Genomic DNA, 17,310 nt, shown 5'->3' with positions numbered 1-17,310 from the left:
AAACTGAACATAATCTCTAGGTTTTAATATGCTAAAATGTTGGCATTGTAAAAATGTTAGTTTGCTAATATTAGCCCTTCAGCAGAGCCACCTACCTGAAGACTTAGGGTCCTCCAGCCTCTTTCTGATTTGTGAGGTGAGGCTCTGGATGAGGGTGTAAACCTTGTCGCAGGTTTTGACTGGGCTCTGTATGACTTTCATAGAGTTAACTAGCGATGGGCTGCCTGTTGGGGCTAACTGCAATTTAGCAAAGAGAGGAAGACATACATTAACATGCTCTATAAAATCTATTAAAGAATGTAGTCAGGAAGGACTTGATACACTCGCAATAGAACATCCTGTCTACACTGGTGTCAGCTTAAATGAACTAATTTTAAATTTCCAATGCAAAATATGTATATAAAAAAATACCTTCTGATAGTCATCCTGTGTAAACTCCTGGTCCTTCTGCATGATTTCATGCAGCCTGGCTTTCACCTTCTGTTGGCAGTCCGTCAGAGAGTCGCTGTCACTGTCCAGCAGGCCGTTCATGTTGGCACTCTTCACCATCTGGACCAGGATTGGAGTTAGCTCCCCCTCTAGAGCCAGCAAACCCTGAAAGGAAACCAGAAATGAGCCCATGTCATCATGTGGCATTCCTTCTATACCTACTAGTGTTTTGCGAGGCATATGATATGTTGTTAACTGTTCGAGTTACAGTCAAGCTGGTGTTTCTTTTTACCAGAGAAGACCACTCTAGTTTCTGTAGTTTCATAACATGTGATGTAAGAGGTATTTACACAGAGAAGCCTGTTTCATGTCTAGAAGGGTGAGCCTCTACAGGTGCACATTACTGGAAATCACTGGATTCATTTCCTCACCAATTCATCCATGAGATGTGGAGCATAAAGAAGATATATCATCAGATACTTAAGTAATATTTCATAATTTCTCATTATAATCCTGAAAAAGCTACCTTGGCAAACGCAGCAGCTGTCATCTGCACCCTGCCTTCATCAGAAGCATAGATCTTCAGGTCGTGGCGGTAAGTGCTGTGCAGGCGGAGGAGGCCACAGCCAGGAAATCCAGCATAGTCACCTGCAACATCATGCACAGCGTGGAGTGTCTGAGCAAACTGGATTGGTCAAAACATCTTTAACCCTCAGAGAGAAGACGGGAAAACAATGAAACTTTGGTTTGATTGAACCCAAAGTACCAACGATTTCCCTAAAAAAATTGGCACACAGACAACACAGCACCTATGCAGACTTAGTGGTCCAAATACTTTATAAGCTTCTGGAATGGCTCGCTTTACTTATTGACTGAATGGTGGAGTTTGTGCTCTGAATGAAATGAACTGTAAGTGAGTGAATGTTGAGTAAACCCCAAAACTACTGACAGCTCCTGTGAAGATGAGATCTAGAGGAGGTACCTTACATTACCTGTCCAGACACAATGAAAGGTTTACAGACATACACAATAAAAGGTTTATTCAAATGTTAAACACAGTATATGTATTAATGTAGAAGCATACAAATCAGACAGATCAAATCACACTGCTGCTTCATGCATTGATCTTGAGTATACAGCCAGATAGACAGATGTTATACAATGACCCATCTGGTATTATCATTATCATGCCTTATAGAATAAAGAAATATGAGGGACTTACTGGAGTCTTACACCTGTTCTAGGCTCTAGTCCAGGTTAAGTAGACTGGCTTTTGTCAAACAAACAACATCTCATGAACTCCCAGGGGGAGAAATGCAGTCGGATTAGTGAGAGATGATCCATGTCAGATTAAAGCTCCCAACTGCAGTCACTTCAGCTGTCTGGTTGGTATAACAGCAAGTGACCAAACAACCTTTGCTGCAATGTATTGCCTCGGGAACACATGGACAACAACAACAACACCAACAATCCACAGCAATCTCAATGTAGGACAAGCAGCACTGGTCGCCAGGGGAAATAAAACTAAATCATGATGAGAGATCAAAGTGCATTAGTGGATGGAGCAAAAAAAAAAAAAGGTGCAGAAAGAGAGAGGAGGGGAGGGGCGGTGATATCCAGGAAACCCTTCTCTTACCAAAGTCAATAGGGGATTCACAGCCAAGGGACCCACGATTACCAGCTAGCAGTTTACACAGCGCAAAGACAAGTACGAAAAGAAAAGCAGAGTTAAAAGACAAAACTTGTGGTGAAGAGACAGGAATGAAAACAATGGCTGGGTTGAGAAAAGCCTTCTTTTCATTTAGAAAAAGAAGCTACGATGGGGACAGTTTGCATCTATCCATTGCATCTACTTTCAGCTCTTTGCAAATTCACATGCACTACAAAAGAAAGCATTAAAGAAGAAAAGCTAATCTACAAAACAGAGGAATTGCTTGATGAGAAGCTCAGAATGTCACAGGTATGAGTAGTTTGTCTATTTATTAACAGAATTTCACTCCAGTTTAAAAGGTAGGGTTAAACGTGCTGTAACGTTGTGATTTGCAGTGCTGTACGTGTAGAATGACTTGGAGCAAGCACAATTTTCAGCCTTTCAAATAACATGAACGTGATACAATAAATAATTAGCCTTCATAAAAGGTATACACAACTATGTGTGTAAGTGTGAGACCATTCAAAACCCAGCAAGTGAAAAAAAGAGGCAGCTGCACACTCACTCAGGTCATTAGAAATTCACAATGTATTGGCCCAAGGCAGAGCTTCATCACTTCACATTTTTCTAGCGTGTCAGTATGCGCCACATGAGTATTGCTGCACATGAAGTTTTGCACTTTGTCATACAAATGATGTTATTTGGAGTCTGAATATTGAAACCATTGAAGACGTATTTCCTCTGATAGCCCCTGGATGTTCGCACCAAAAAAAAAAAAAAACAACAATATGATCTTACTGAGGAATCCAAAGAAATATTCAACTAAACTAGCAGATGCTTTGGGGCAGGACGTTGTTGGAAGAAAACCAAAATGCATACATCTGAGGAACCTGCAGTCCTTCATAAAACATCCTCCTATTCATTTCAATGCCTATAATATGCTTAGAGCAGCTTTAACAATGAGAAGAAGAGATGAGTCCTCAAAGAAGTGTATTTCCCTCCGTGTGTTTGTGCTATTAAAAGGTTCTATTGACAGCACTTTGTTGTCTTGGTTGCAACATGCTCATATCAGCAGTTCCATCCAGGCTCTGTCTTCTTGCGCATGGTATGTTCTTATTTATCTGCAGTCCGTGTCCTTGTGAAAACTATTTTTGACTTATCATACCATTTGTTGTGATGACAAACTATCAACAGACATTTCCTGTTTTATTACATTTAAGAGCAAACTTAAGACCTTCCTTCTTATGAAGTTTCTAGTTAGGGCTGCTTAGGCTAGACCTTAGCTATGCCGCTACAGGCTTAGACTGCTGGGGGAATCTCCCATGGTGCACTGGGCTTCTCTCTCCTCTTTGCTGTCCTCCTATATACATATGTGTTCCTAACTTGTCTTCTTCTCTGGAGCCTTTGTGCTTCCCCATATCACACAATCTCTCTGTCATTTTCTCTGTCCCTCTCCTTCCTTCTGTATATCTGTCTTCCTCCATTGTCTGTCTTTGTCTCTGCCCCACTCTCCTGCTCTCCTTACCCAACCGGCCAAAGCAGAAGGCCGTCCCCATTGAGCTTGGATCTGCTCGACGTTCCTGCCTGTTAAAAGGAAGGTTTTCATCGCCGCTGTTGCAGGATGTGCTTGCTGATGGAGAATTGTTGGGTGTAAACTCATTGAAGGAGTGTGGTACTGGACCTGCTCTACTTGTTAAGTGTCATGACATAACTTTTGTTGTGATTTGGCGCTACAAATGAACTTGACTTAAAAAAAAAAATCTTAAAATCCACCGTGAAGACACAAAATATAAAACTTAGTTACACGGGCAGATTACTAATGCTTTTCATGGGTGAGAGCTTTAATGACTTAATTGAAGGGGAAGCTGTTATCAGGGGCGTTTCGTAAGTCTATGTCATTGTTTTTTTTTAAAACCTTATATGAAAGCAACATATGTAATAGAGCTTCATATTCATTACAGTGAACAGTGAAAGGTGTAGAAAAGTAACAGTTGCTCCAGGAAGCCTGAAAATCTGGCTTGTCTTCTTTTTTAGTAATCACCTCTGCCCTGCTATATGTCAACTTGCAATGTTGACAAAGCATACGTCGAGTTGGAAAAAAGTCCTATAGGCAAAGAGAGGTGCATTTGAGAGGGCAGGCTGGACTGCACAGGTTTTTATTTGTCTTTGACTTGTGAAAACATTGGTTGACAACCTATAAGGTTTGGAGACAAGAATTTCACACACAATGATTTTTAGATCATTTGACCCACTGAACTGACAAACCCTGATCATTTGCAATATGACATTCAGAAGCAGAGCTGACTTTACTATTATTATTATTATTGTTATTATTATTTAGCTGTGTGTGCAGCAACTACCTTGACCTCCAGGGTACATGCAGCGAAAGGCCCTGCCCAGCTCCTCTGCCTGAACCCGGCCAGCAGGTGTTAGCTCCCCACCCCACTTCAGGACCAGCAGCAATGATGGACCGTCCTTCTTAGAGTCTAAAAAAACAGCAACAGAAATTTACATTCTTTATGTTATCAATTGTCTTATTACCTCCAGGAAGGAGGTTCGATTTTCACCTGTGACTTCGATTGCCTGTCCATTTGTTAACAAGAACAGACTTTAGAGAAATATGCAAGAAGGTCTGGTGCAGATACAGGAATTAACAATGTGTAGTTATGTATTAAATACTTAACCTCTTATCTGTAACAAAAACCGTGACATTTACCAAAGTACACAATTGTTGTCAAGTAACATATCAATTTCTTTAATTCAAAATTATTTGCAGTCAGTTAATGTCATAATCAGATTAATATAATCCCTTTCAGGTGATTTCCCCACCCCCCACCCCCGCCCCACACACACACACACACACACACACACACACACACACACACACACACACACACACACACTATGATATTACCTTCTTCTTCACTGGAGGCTTTTGGTTGTCCATTACGCAGGTAGGTCAGCTGGACTTTCCTGTTGATACCTGAGAAATGACCATACCTAGAGGGGAAAAAAAACACGCACGTACACACACATCCTAAAAACAAATGTTGATATACAAATACAGTACACCAACAGACATACAATGAGCACATACATAATACACACACACACACATTTATCCCATCTTCAGTTATTCAGCTCATTTTACCAAACACACGTCTGACTTCCATTCAAGATTTGCTCAAAAAGAGATCAAAGGCATCTCCAGACGGCTACTTTTCCAAATATGACTCAGTGATAATACACACAACTAAGTCGTGGGATTAGCAGATGCAGTGTGTGAACATGAGAATGACAGTGCAGTCTTGTGCGTCTGTCTGCCTCTAAAATGATGCAAGGTGAAAACCAACGCCACTTCCACTCCTGAGCAGACGCCTCAAACAACCACATGATTACGAATGCTGAACTAAGACAAAGAACTCTGCCAGTAAGCTAAAGATTATTAGCTGCTGTTGAAGCTGTGGATGTTTTGGCTAACTCACTTTAGACAAGTTCACTCTTACGATGTTCAAATTTGAGTGTTTTAAAATAATAGACAATTAACAGCCGGGTCTCATGTAGTGGACCAAGGGTGTGGCAGACTTATAATGGCCCGCCTCCGTTACTGGTTTCATTCCACAGGTCTGGTATGGGAGCATTCTGGTTTTAAACCACACGAGACAGAAGAGCCCACGAACAAGAATGCACAGATATGTCGGCTTTGTTCGACAAGCTTGCACAGAACATAACCTACTCAGCCAGTTTTCTGTGCTAGGAGCAGAAAAAACAGATTTGGAGGTGGTGAGTTATGGATGCCTTTGCCCGACAGTGCACATATAAACGTGACAGCGCAAAGTCATACGCTCACAGACAGAGATGCCACTGATCAACACGATTAAAAAAAAAAAAAAAATGCTGCAAACCTTTGACATGCAGTACGGATTGCTACAGAAAACAAACGCCACATCTCCTTGACTGCCATTCATCCCTTGAATAACACCATGAAACAGATAAAAGGTTCCTCCTGTTACTGTGCAACTACAGACATGTGGTCGATTTCCAATTTTGACCCTGAAAATGAACTTGATTGTACTTTACATAACTGCTGAACGGACTCTGCTCTCTCGACTAGATATGAAACCTGGATTAGCATTTTGAAATGATACTGACAAATTTCTGACACTGTTCCAATGTCATATCGGGGCCATACAAAGGTCTTGAAATGGCAGAAAAGCTGTCAATTTGTTTTATTTCTGTGGCAGTTTATCATCAAGCAAAAAAAAAAAAAAGTAAAAATGGGACATTTTCTGAATAATTTTGTTGTCACGCTAATATGTTCCTCTGAAGAGTATTTCCTGAAAAAAGGAAGGAGGGAGGAAGACATTAAGAGACTTACAGTCTAGTTTATATGTGGTCGGGTCTACATGCATACAAAGTAGCACAGCACACCTTGATTTACACACACAGTGAAATTGTCTGTTTACTGTGTACGTGTTTGGTGTTAATGGCTAAAAATGAATGGATGTTAATGGGAATGATTTGCTGTGTACAAAACATTGGGAATATCTTAAAAAGTATCAACACAAATGTATAATCTTGCATCTAAACACCTTAAGCCTTTTATAGATGCTTGTGCATTCATTTTCATTAATGGAATTGGTGGAAAATTGCAGATTTGACCTGTGTTCATCAAAAAGAGTTCCTAGTATTTTGTACACACAGTCTAGGTAGACTTAAGAAAAGGAGGGTAGTAAAACCACATCCTTCAAGAGGGAAACGGTAGTGGGTGCGTACTGATTGCCAATCGAGCTGGACTCCCTTTGGAGAGAAAGGACGAAAGATGGGTGGGCAGGAGAAAGAAGGGAAGAAGAGATAAAGGACAGAGTTAGAGACAAATGAGGAAGGTAAACACGTGTCTGGATATGAGTGGAAGAAAAGTGACTGAATGTGTATGACTGAAAGATGAAACTAGTTTTGCATAGTGACCTGCAGATGAGTGGTTGACTGCTAATGAAGGATGACAGCATGAAAAAGGGAAGATGATGATGACTGTGGGTTTATCAGTGTGTGTTTGTGTGTGTGTGTGTGTGTGCGTGCGTGCGTGCGTGCGTGTTTGATATGAACTCTCACTCACATCTCCAAGACAGTCTTGAGTTGCTCCAGTTTAGATTTCTTCTCTTCAATCTCACAGTCGTTGTGCTGGACCAGTTCGAGCAGCAGCAGGCGAGCTATATCCAGCACTTCCTGGAAACAAAGAGGCAGTTATCCTTAATTTGACTATTATCTGTAATTTCCTACCCAGACTAAACACACTCCGAATACCATGAAAAGAACATCATGTGACCGACAATGACAGTGTAAGACAACTCAGTAAAAATATTTTGATTGAACAAAATGATAGTTTCTGGGTCATTATAATCACAATAGTTCATATATGTGAATGACATGGGATGAAACCTTTCATTATTCTAAAAAAAAGAAAAAGAAAAAGACAATTCACTTCTAACCAAAACTGAAGCAGTAGATGAGAGGAAGCGTGGGAGAAAGCAGCAAGAAGAGATTAGCAACAACCTCACCTGTAGCTGTTTTGGCTTCTTCAGCTTTAGCTTTCCTGACTTGTAGCCTCCATACTTCTCAAACAACTCAAAGAATCTAGGCAGGACAGACAGAATCAAGATGCAGAGGAGGAAATGTGTTTAAACAGAAACATTTTGACATGTTTAGTGCAAAAAATAGCAGTTGAGGAGTGACAGGCTGGGGGGGGGGGCAATCACCATTGCTTTCACTCTTTGAAATTCTGTGGCAGCATCAAGTTATCATAAAATGAAGAGGCAGCTCATACGGATATGCAATACCACCAGTAAATGCCTACATTTGGGTTGAACTCAATACCAAAATTAAAAAATAGGAGATAAACAAAGTATTTTGGATAATAACAAGAGTTTTTTGTAAGATCAGAAGTAAAAGAATATTGTATACAGACATGCTTTGTTTAGTTTTGGCTAAAAATAAAGAGAATACATCCCGGCATCTGTAGACCCCTTTGCGAATGGATCTGGGACCTCATTTCATTTTTTTGATTTCCGGAGGAGCTTCTTATCAACACACACAGACCAAACTTAATCTGGATGCAATTGGAAACACATGTTGACCACAGACACATCTGTCTTATCAACCAGGGGGACTGTTTCTTTTCAGAGAAAACCCAACAACCAGTTATTCCAATACTGAGATGATAGCATTAGATTCAAAAGACTGCTCCCATCTTTGCTGTTTACAGAAAGGCTTCAACAGCATGCTTGTGTCAGTCATAATATCAAGACGCCACATGATATATACATAGATATATTGATACATGTATATATTTTTGATTGGCCCACCCAGTTTTGGACCAGTTTGAAATCAATCTGAAAGGAAGGGGGACTAAACCCATCTGCGAGGAAAACTGAACATGGGATTTGTGGATTTGTCTGGTTTCAGGGCTCAAAAGAACATAGACTAAATATCTGATAGAGAGACATCTTTGTGCCAAATCCTTACAGAGGATGTCGGACTTCCATTTTCATTTTTTGCTTCGGCGTGCGATCACCGTGGCGGATGATGGCAATAACACAGCGCAGCTCCATCCTGAATAACACAGAGAAGAACTCAGCTATTTCTCTCATTCACATCTGAAAACCACCACCGCACATTTAAACATATGTTTTTACAAGTCAAATTAACTAGAATCAACTTCCAAGCGTAGGATATGCCATTTCATGGGGCAAGCAAACAAGAAAACATTTTGAAAATCCACAGTTTTCCAGGAATTTTACACAGTGACAACACACATAGTTCCTGAGGTTGTTGGGACGATGGGGATGTCTTCAGCCTCCATAGGGATGGACCAAGGGATGTGGAACTGGGGTGCCAATTCTCTCATCACCAAGTTCCTGAGATGCAAAAAAACAACAACAAAAAAACAACAGTATTACTGAACTTCAATGGAAGCGCAGACGCTAAGTTAATATCAAATTAGTACAAAATACAGTCCAAGGCCAAAGTATGCTTGTTACCAGTCTTGCTAACATTTGCAGAGGGCTATTTAGATCTTCTTCTGTAAATAGAATCCAAGTACCTGGGAGGTACATTATAAACCCTGGAGGAATTATGTTCATGCTCCTGTCAGTCACTCAGGGGAAGCTACATCTCAAGTGTCTTGCTTTTCCCTGTCTGTAAAATTTATGAGACTGCCTGGAGGCAAAGGTGATAAATCAGAAACAAGTTAATGCGTGAAGCTGACAACAGGATCCTCCAGGCTGGTCAGACTACCAGATAAATTATAATTTAACTGCTTCAAGGCACAACCCTTCTGCTGGGTGTCATAGACATCGGGGTACGATAGTGGGGCATTAAATCTCAACTCCTCAGGTGGCTGAAATGAAACACCAAAACATATCTGGAGGCCAGGAAGGCCTACATTTATTTATTTCAAAACTTGATTCAAGCTGGTCCTGCTTAATTGTAAATGTAAGCTGATGTCACCTACCCCAGGACTTTGGCACAGTCATCGTAGTATTTCATGGAGTTTTTGACAAAACTGAAGCCGTTGACATCGCAGACAAAGGAGTGGCCGTTGGCTCTGAGCAGATCAAACCCACAAACTGTTTGCTGTAGTCAAACAAACACATGATTTAATTAAATTCAGAGTCTTGGAGACGTTTGTTGTCATAATGTGAAGAACATGGCTAAAGTTTGGGTTTTATAAAAGGACAAGAGGCCGATAAATACCAGATTTCAAAAGAAGGCAGGTTCATCTGAAACCTTTACATGATGGTCCATAACAACACGGTGACTTATGTGATTCCAGCTGAGATCAGCATCTAAAGTTTACCTTGAAGGCCAGGCAGACCTTACGAGCCACCAGTTTCTCCATGGCGGTCAGCATGACGGGGTAGCGGATCTCCTTCCCCTCACTGTCTCTCTCTACCTTTCCATCCAGGGCAGGAGACTTTCGGGCCTCTGCATGGGCGTAGTCTGGACCCACTGTGTAGACCTGACAGGTCCACACAAACAAACACAAAATATTCATGGAAAACATGTCTCAGAGGTGACTTCTGTTCACCATCTTGACAAAGGCAGCATTCATCAGTATGTGAGTAAAAGTACATAAAAAGTACACACCCACACACTTAATTAAGCAAAACCACAGTACCTTCACATCAGTGCCATCTGTGGGCATGAACTCCTCATAGATGTAAGATCCAGTCTTTCTTACACTGCTCTCAGGAGAGTACACACTGCTGCGACTTCCTATCTATAGCAAGGTCATAGAGAAACAGACAAAGATGGAATTTTGAAAAGATTTAAGACTCGTTAATCACAGTTTCATTCAGTCACATCAAGCATACTTCATTCTAATAGCACCACTAGTGATGTTTTCCTCTCTACTTCCTTTTCATGTCGCAGCGTAGTTAAAGGGTCAGACCTGGGTGCTGCCTACAACCATTTCTCAAACTTTCTTAAACCGATAAGCCACCATTCACACCAACTCCTGGGAAGGTGATGAAGGAGGCAGAACTTCTCTCTCTCTCTAACTCTCATTTAATTCTTGACACAAACATTTCTAAAACCTCTAAAGGGAACAACCAAGTCAAGCAACTGCATAGTAGCAGAGAGAAAAGTCACGCATCTTAATCTCCAAATGATATTACAGATCCTTCTTTTCTGAAGAGATGTTGCCAAAACTACCCCTCATCACCTCACCTCTCATCACCCTTAAGACTGAATGAACCATTATGAAAAGATATTGTTTTATATCACCGCTGCAGCTGCAGTAAAGCACTGCAACACTCCTCTCAAGGGATTCTCTAACATACCACATTGCTAAATCAATGTGAAAATCACTGGCACTGCCAGACATGCACTGGTCAAAGGATTTTCACCGTTAATGACCAGACGCTCAGCTTAAAAGATGAAAAACACAAAATAAGTAGATTTAACTGGATTAACTTTGTCTGTAGCCTCCAGCACAACAAAGAAAATAACCACAATTAAAACAGTCACAAAAACAAACAATTTAACTACATAAAGCCTTGTTATCCTTTATAGAAGCACAAAAACCAAGGGTGAATGAACACATCAGCAAATCTGGACAGACAAAACACGCTTCCTTCCGAAATGCTACCCTGAAATCATCAACAGTGAATGCTGACTGAACACTCACTGACCAAAACATCATTATGTGGCTCAACATCAAACACATAATTGTCCACAAACAGCAAAGATCCAAGCACCTGCTCATAGCAAGATATGTTTTTGCTGACTCGCTACCTTTCTGAAAAGTCTCTGGCTGCCTCCTCCAGCAGATGTTGGGTAATAGATGTAGACATTGTGGTCCTCAGCACACACGGGTTTCTCCACAAACGGCTTGGGGAACACCTCCCCATTCACCTCGACATGGTCCTCGCCCTCGACAAGGTTGCACTCTGAAACAAGACAAGATTTTACTTTTAGCTTAATTTCATGGGAAAATATACATAAAACAACCAAAAGCACTCCATAAATTGCTTGACCTGACACACCATTCATTCAGAACAGGTTGACGTGAAGAACAAGGTGCGAAACAAAAGTGGAGACAAGAAAACATCCGCTCTGTTTCATCACGTACATTCACAAGAAATAAATCCCACCTTCAGGATTGTCGGGGTCTCGGTTTAACACAGCGTAGCGAGGTAGGTCAATCCCCTCCTCCTGGAGGATACGATACACTTCCCTCCTGAGGGAGGAATCAAACATCAATATTTGAAATTGTACGATGAATGTGAAAAGGGCAGTTATGGCATTTCATTCCCAGCATGTGAAGAGCAAAAAAGAGACAGCAGGTGCGAAAACAACATCCACTAAAGAGTGCAGCAACTGACGCATTTGCCAAATAACAAGACCACCAGTAAATTTCAATGAGAACGTATGATTACAACAGAGAAGTATCACCTACAGATACAAATACCTCAATAATCCCACTTCAGCCACAAACTGCTACGAGGACGAGTCGAGCCATGACAAGTCTACACACGCGCGCGCACACACACACACACACACGCACGCACACTTTTATCCCAAACATTCCTTACAGGACGTGCATGATGGCACCGATCTACTCTGTTCATGCTGGTTTCATTCAAAACAGTAGAACCCAACAAGGGCCCGTCCATCAAACCGTGGGTGATAATATGTTAATTTTCAATAAAAATAAGTGACTCTTCCATCTTGAGATTCCTATTGATGTTCCATGGGCCTCAGTGGAGGTCTGTCATTCTCTGCGAACACTCTAGAGTTATTTATACATTAGTCAGTAAATAACTTTACGAGGGATAACTGGGAGGCAACTGTGTGTGTGTGTGTGTGTGTGTGTCCTCTGATGAAAAGGCTGCTACTTAAATCCCTGCGAGGTGTTTGTGAATTAATCCAGGATTTGGATGTATTCAACTGCACCTTCTGTAATTTGTTTCCCTGTAAAAGTGTTTCTTAATGCGGACATAAATAAACTATTAAATGCGTGTGTGTACCTGTCCTGTATGAAATATTGCATGTTGAGGTCATTGATGAGCAGTGGATTCCTGAGCTTGGCATATTCCACAGCTTTATCCAGAGGGAAACCTAAAAAGTGGTACACAAATACGCCCACTTACAGTTCAACAACCCATGGATAAACACACAAACATAATCATGTATAAAAAGCATAACTTTCAAGAGGCACCGCACACTTAAACGTGTTCTTTTTTTTCTGTACACTGCACCAATCTGATACAGATATCAGAGAGCAGTCGAATTTTCGATCGCAGCCACGAGCCAAAATATGAAATAGAGTTGTGATACTTGAATACTGATATTTCAACTTTACAACTTTTTAAAAAGACACTGATTAAAAACCGATCGCTCGTACAAAAACATAAAACATTTAATACACAGGTTATATCTATAGGCTGTAGCAAAGGAAAAAAAAGTACTTTCATTTCAATATTTAAGATGTTGATTCGACGTTCTACCTATGACAAAACTAACCTTTCGAGTGGAAAGAGATGAGGCAGTCACACAGGGGCCATTTTTCCACAGGCTCCTCCAGGATCACCTCCTCCGGGAAAATGACCACTTCGATGTAGTCAAACTTACAAAGGCGCTCCAGGATCTCTGTCATGGGCTTTGATTTGGACTTCTTCATCATGGAGCATATGCCGACCACAATCTGTCGCTCAGATGGCTGGTGGCGACGACAGGATGGTAATAACAAGCAAATGTAACAACGTGAACGAATGCCAACAGGCACAGTTTGTTATGTTCATTAACTTTCAATTTATGCCTGAGCTTCAACTTGAGATCAAAACATGCAAACATGCTAAACTGGAGTATCTTAAGATTCAGCTCTGCTTTAAAACATGAATTATTTGGCCTCTTAGATTCCAGCTGCGAACCTTTTGAAGTTTTTTTTTTTTTTTTTTACAGTGGGCTTAGTTAAATGCAGTACTTGATACGGGTATTTTGAAAATCTTAAAACAGCGGGTTTGCTTTTCAGTTTTATTTACCGATTCTTTTCTCAGTTACTTGATCACTCTCGACTGTCACGTTTGGCCTTTTTCACTTATCAGAATAGTCAAAGAGAAACTTTTGTCAATTGATAAATCAAGTTGAATGTAGTAATAACAGTTTTTGGTTTTGTGGGGTATCATAGTTCTGTACCGCTGTTACCGAAGTTGTTTATTGCATTGCTAATATTAAGTATGAACCCCAAACTGCAGTAACTGTTAAATGAGGAAATGCACGTGGACGAGGACAGATACTGAAACACAAGCCAGAGAGGAAATCACAGCTAGAAACCAAAACACTAACCAAGTTCTTTTATAGTTACAGTATACACAACAGACCAGAGGCCTACAGCTGTTTATCTACAGCATTGTTCCCATGCTAGCCTTGTTTATTTCTCTCTTTTTTTGTTTCCACTGTCCACTTCCAAGTAAACCCTTCCTCTTTAAAAATCCAAGGCCCATCAAATCCTAACTGCCCAAAGAAGGGAATGGTTTTAGTTTCCTGTTCCAAAATTAAATCTTCTCTTGCCATTGTAAATGTGCAGTGACTATTACTCATTATTATTACCACGGACATCATTAACATTATGCATATATTTCTGCCTCCAGATTTGTGACTATCTATATATATATAAAAAAAAAAAAACAGCTGAACGACCAGGCTGCACCTCAACATGCACCCGTGTTCTTGGTGACCTTTGACACCTGACATTCCACTTTTACCAGCAACTGAAGCTTACCGACTCATCTTCATCATCTTCCATGTCCTCGTCTCCAAACATGTCATTCTTCACGCCCGTCTCCATTTGGCCCGCGTCTTGCTCATCATCTTCACAGCCAACCACAAACTGAGGAACCTCTCGGTGAACCCGCCTCTGTCCTCCAGCACCAGCTCCTGGTGGCAGTCTGTCGCAGGGCTCGGACATCATAAACTCCTATGTAACATGGCTGCTTCAGGTGGCTCCTCCCAGTAGAGGTTAGGCAAGGTCAGATAGTGAATATGGCAGATAAGCGGGAAGAAACCCGGTCAACTGTGTTATACTACTGTTGAATTACTGACACCTGAGAGTGATAAACTGAAGAGATCTGCTGGGCTTTCTGAGCTAGCTGATAACAGCTACGTGCTATTAGTCGTGTGTGTTCATGTGTACAGAATGTGCTGAGGTAGACAAAAGAAGCTGATGTCCTAAGAGGTAGAAGAGTAGAAATGAACTCCACATGTTTTGAGGTAGACAGTCAGGATTCTGGCTGTAAAACTCCCTGTGTCAGGACAGAGGAGGCCTGGCTCTGAGAGATAACATGTCCCAGTCTGGAGACGCTTCTTCACAAAGGAAACTTCATAGTCAACATCTGCACACCATTTTTCCTTTCCCTGCCAATATAAAAGCAAAACACATTTCAGTGAAAACTGTACACAGACGAGTTAATCTTGAACACACAGCAGTTACAGCAGTGCAAGGTAACTTGAATAAATATATCTGAATAAACACAGTAGTGGCTAGCGCAGTGTTGCTACATCCACAATTGGGAAAGAAACCTCAAGGCTGTAGCATCAGCTACACAACAGAAGAAAAGCTACTGACTGTACAGGGAGCTTGGTACAATTGAACCAATAAACACCAAAGATTCTCAAGACAAACTTTCATGACACTGGCTGGAATTTTTTTTTTTTCTCTGTGTATATTTTACTAAGACACACAGATGAATACAGTTTGTACATGAACACATACAGAGTAAAAAGAACCTTGAGAGAAATGAAAAGTATATGGACTGAGACATGTACATCATTTTAAAATGTAGGTAGAGCGTTGAAGCGAGCAGGAATTAAATCACCACAGGCCCATGAAAGCTTTAATCATGTAGTTGCTGCAGCTCTTAAAAAAAAAAAAAATTAATTCTCCAACTTTATTTCAACTGTAGGAATTCTAAGGAAAGAGAGCTGTTAGGTCTCCTCTCAGACAACTGCTGGAGTCACATGTGGGTCATGCATTAGCCTGACTGATCACCCTATAGACAGCTGCTGGAGTCCGATGAGGAAATGCTTGGAGACGGCATATTTTCCAGAGGACAACACAGGAGGGCAGGGCGGGGCGGGGCGGGGCGGGGCGGGGGAGGGGGGGGTGATTGCAGGCTTGACTGAAGGCCTGGTCTCATGGGGGCTGTATAAAACCCACTGACATTGGGGGGATTAATCCGCTTCACTTAACAACTGGACCTGGCTTCTATGTTTTGACCGCTACGTGCATTAGCTATTGGGTGAGTTGCTCTGTGCATGCTACAGTGTCCCAGTGAGCCACAGGTTCCAGAGTTGTATTGGTAGCAATAATGATAATTTTCAAAGCCAATTACAAAAGTGCAGCTAAGAAAAACAGATAAAACAACCTTGAAACGTCTTGCAGTCTTGATGTCAGTGATGAAAAAAATTTCAAAAAAAGCTTTTTACCACAGGACTTTGGTGCCCCGGCGTCCACGCTTGAGACTTTAAGTCTGCTGGAATTCACAGCTTCATTCTCTGAGGACTTATATGTGACAGTGTTGTATAAGAACAATGATACAGGGAAACTGGGCACACCTCACTAAAGAAAATAAGACTGACACTATGGCTTATGTTAATGGAATCCGCAGATACAGTCACTGGTGACATGGTGTCAACTGACGATTCACGGCTTAGAATGTCAAGTCAGACCAGGTAAGACCCACGAAAACATGGGCAGTGACTGAAACAAGTGGGGAAGGTGGACAGAAGCAGACGTTGCTGCTGGAGCACCTCAACCCCCGAGCATAAACAAGCAACAAGAAGAAATTAAAGTGAACTGGAGAGCTACCTGATGTCTCCTGATACCGTGAGGATGGTTGGGCTTCAAGATCACACCAAGAATTTCTCTTTAAATGTAACACGTTCCCATGTAAGTGGCGCGGCACTCATCCCAACAAGTTTGAATTACGCAAATATGGCTTGATATCCAAACGGTTCAAAACTGACTTCAAATCACGCGACACTGACATTAATCCGGTTTTGTTAAAACTCTTAGAGGAAACTCCCCCAGGTTACATGAACCCATTCCCATTTGTTTATACATACACAGCCCACCCACCCACCAATCAACTCTTAACATACACAACAACATTTACTCCACAAAGCTTTGCTGCAGACTCAGCACATTTTATTAACTATCGAGCCCACACTGCTGTTTGTTGTTGCTATGACCGCAGAGCCGGAAGAGCAGCTAGACGACCCCGTTTTGTCCTGTTTGTATATTTAGGAGCATCACATTACTCAGGTTTGCATTTCACTTTCAGTAACCACTCACGTAACATGGCTGTTAGATCCAGAACGCTAACGCCAGGCTTATTCTAAAAGTGTCACCCACAGTCCGCCCAACATGAAACATGTCAAATAAAATACAATTTAATCCGGCAGTCCATTCAATTTCTACGCTTGCTGGGGACATTACTTTCCTTTTTACGAAATAATTCAAGTGACATTGACTGTATATTTTACAGATTTTTGTTATACAATTACAATTTGTTACCATTGCATTTTAGTACATTACACAGAATGGTTCAGAGCAGAGTAAAGTGTTGAAACGTCATATTTAATTGTGGTGTCGTCAAGTTTCAAATATTACAAAGGTTATTTAATGTAGTAATGAAGAAGTAGTAAAAGTAATGATAATAATGGTAATA

At 41.1% G+C, this 17,310-nt stretch overlaps 1 protein-coding gene across 11 annotated transcripts in view; it reads right to left on the bottom strand.

The window, feature by feature from the left end:
- ppip5k1b (diphosphoinositol pentakisphosphate kinase 1b) overlaps positions 1–17,310 on the bottom strand; it is a 46,075-nt gene that overhangs the window by 23,120 nt on the left and 5,645 nt on the right. For all 11 annotated transcript variants that reach the window (XR_015117203.1, XM_086209546.1, XM_086209545.1 and 8 more), the window contains exons 2-18: positions 14,364–14,995; positions 13,106–13,301; positions 12,610–12,700; positions 11,734–11,819; positions 11,375–11,529; positions 10,257–10,358; positions 9,936–10,097; positions 9,591–9,712; positions 8,893–8,994; positions 8,603–8,689; positions 7,639–7,714; positions 7,197–7,306; positions 4,995–5,080; positions 4,441–4,566; positions 956–1,077; positions 412–594; positions 96–237 (exon numbers count right to left, since the gene is read on the bottom strand). Coding sequence is in view for 10 of the 11 variants with exons in the window: in XM_086209546.1 (XP_086065672.1) it covers positions 96–237; positions 412–594; positions 956–1,077; positions 4,441–4,566; positions 4,995–5,080; positions 7,197–7,306; positions 7,639–7,714; positions 8,603–8,689; positions 8,893–8,994; positions 9,591–9,712; positions 9,936–10,097; positions 10,257–10,358; positions 11,375–11,529; positions 11,734–11,819; positions 12,610–12,700; positions 13,106–13,301; positions 14,364–14,552 (2,137 nt within the window). In the remaining variant the exon portion in view is untranslated. The remainder of the gene's footprint in view (positions 1–95; positions 238–411; positions 595–955; positions 1,078–4,440; positions 4,567–4,994; positions 5,081–7,196; positions 7,307–7,638; positions 7,715–8,602; positions 8,690–8,892; positions 8,995–9,590; positions 9,713–9,935; positions 10,098–10,256; positions 10,359–11,374; positions 11,530–11,733; positions 11,820–12,609; positions 12,701–13,105; positions 13,302–14,363; positions 14,996–17,310) is intronic.

This window comes from Aulostomus chinensis, chromosome 7 (assembly GCF_037954235.1).
Source record: "Aulostomus chinensis isolate RoL2024-O1b breed Wild chromosome 7, RoL_Achi_v1.0, whole genome shotgun sequence".
Lineage (NCBI taxonomy): Eukaryota > Metazoa > Chordata > Actinopteri > Syngnathiformes > Aulostomidae > Aulostomus > Aulostomus chinensis.
This window is presented reverse-complemented; position numbering and strand designations above follow the sequence as displayed.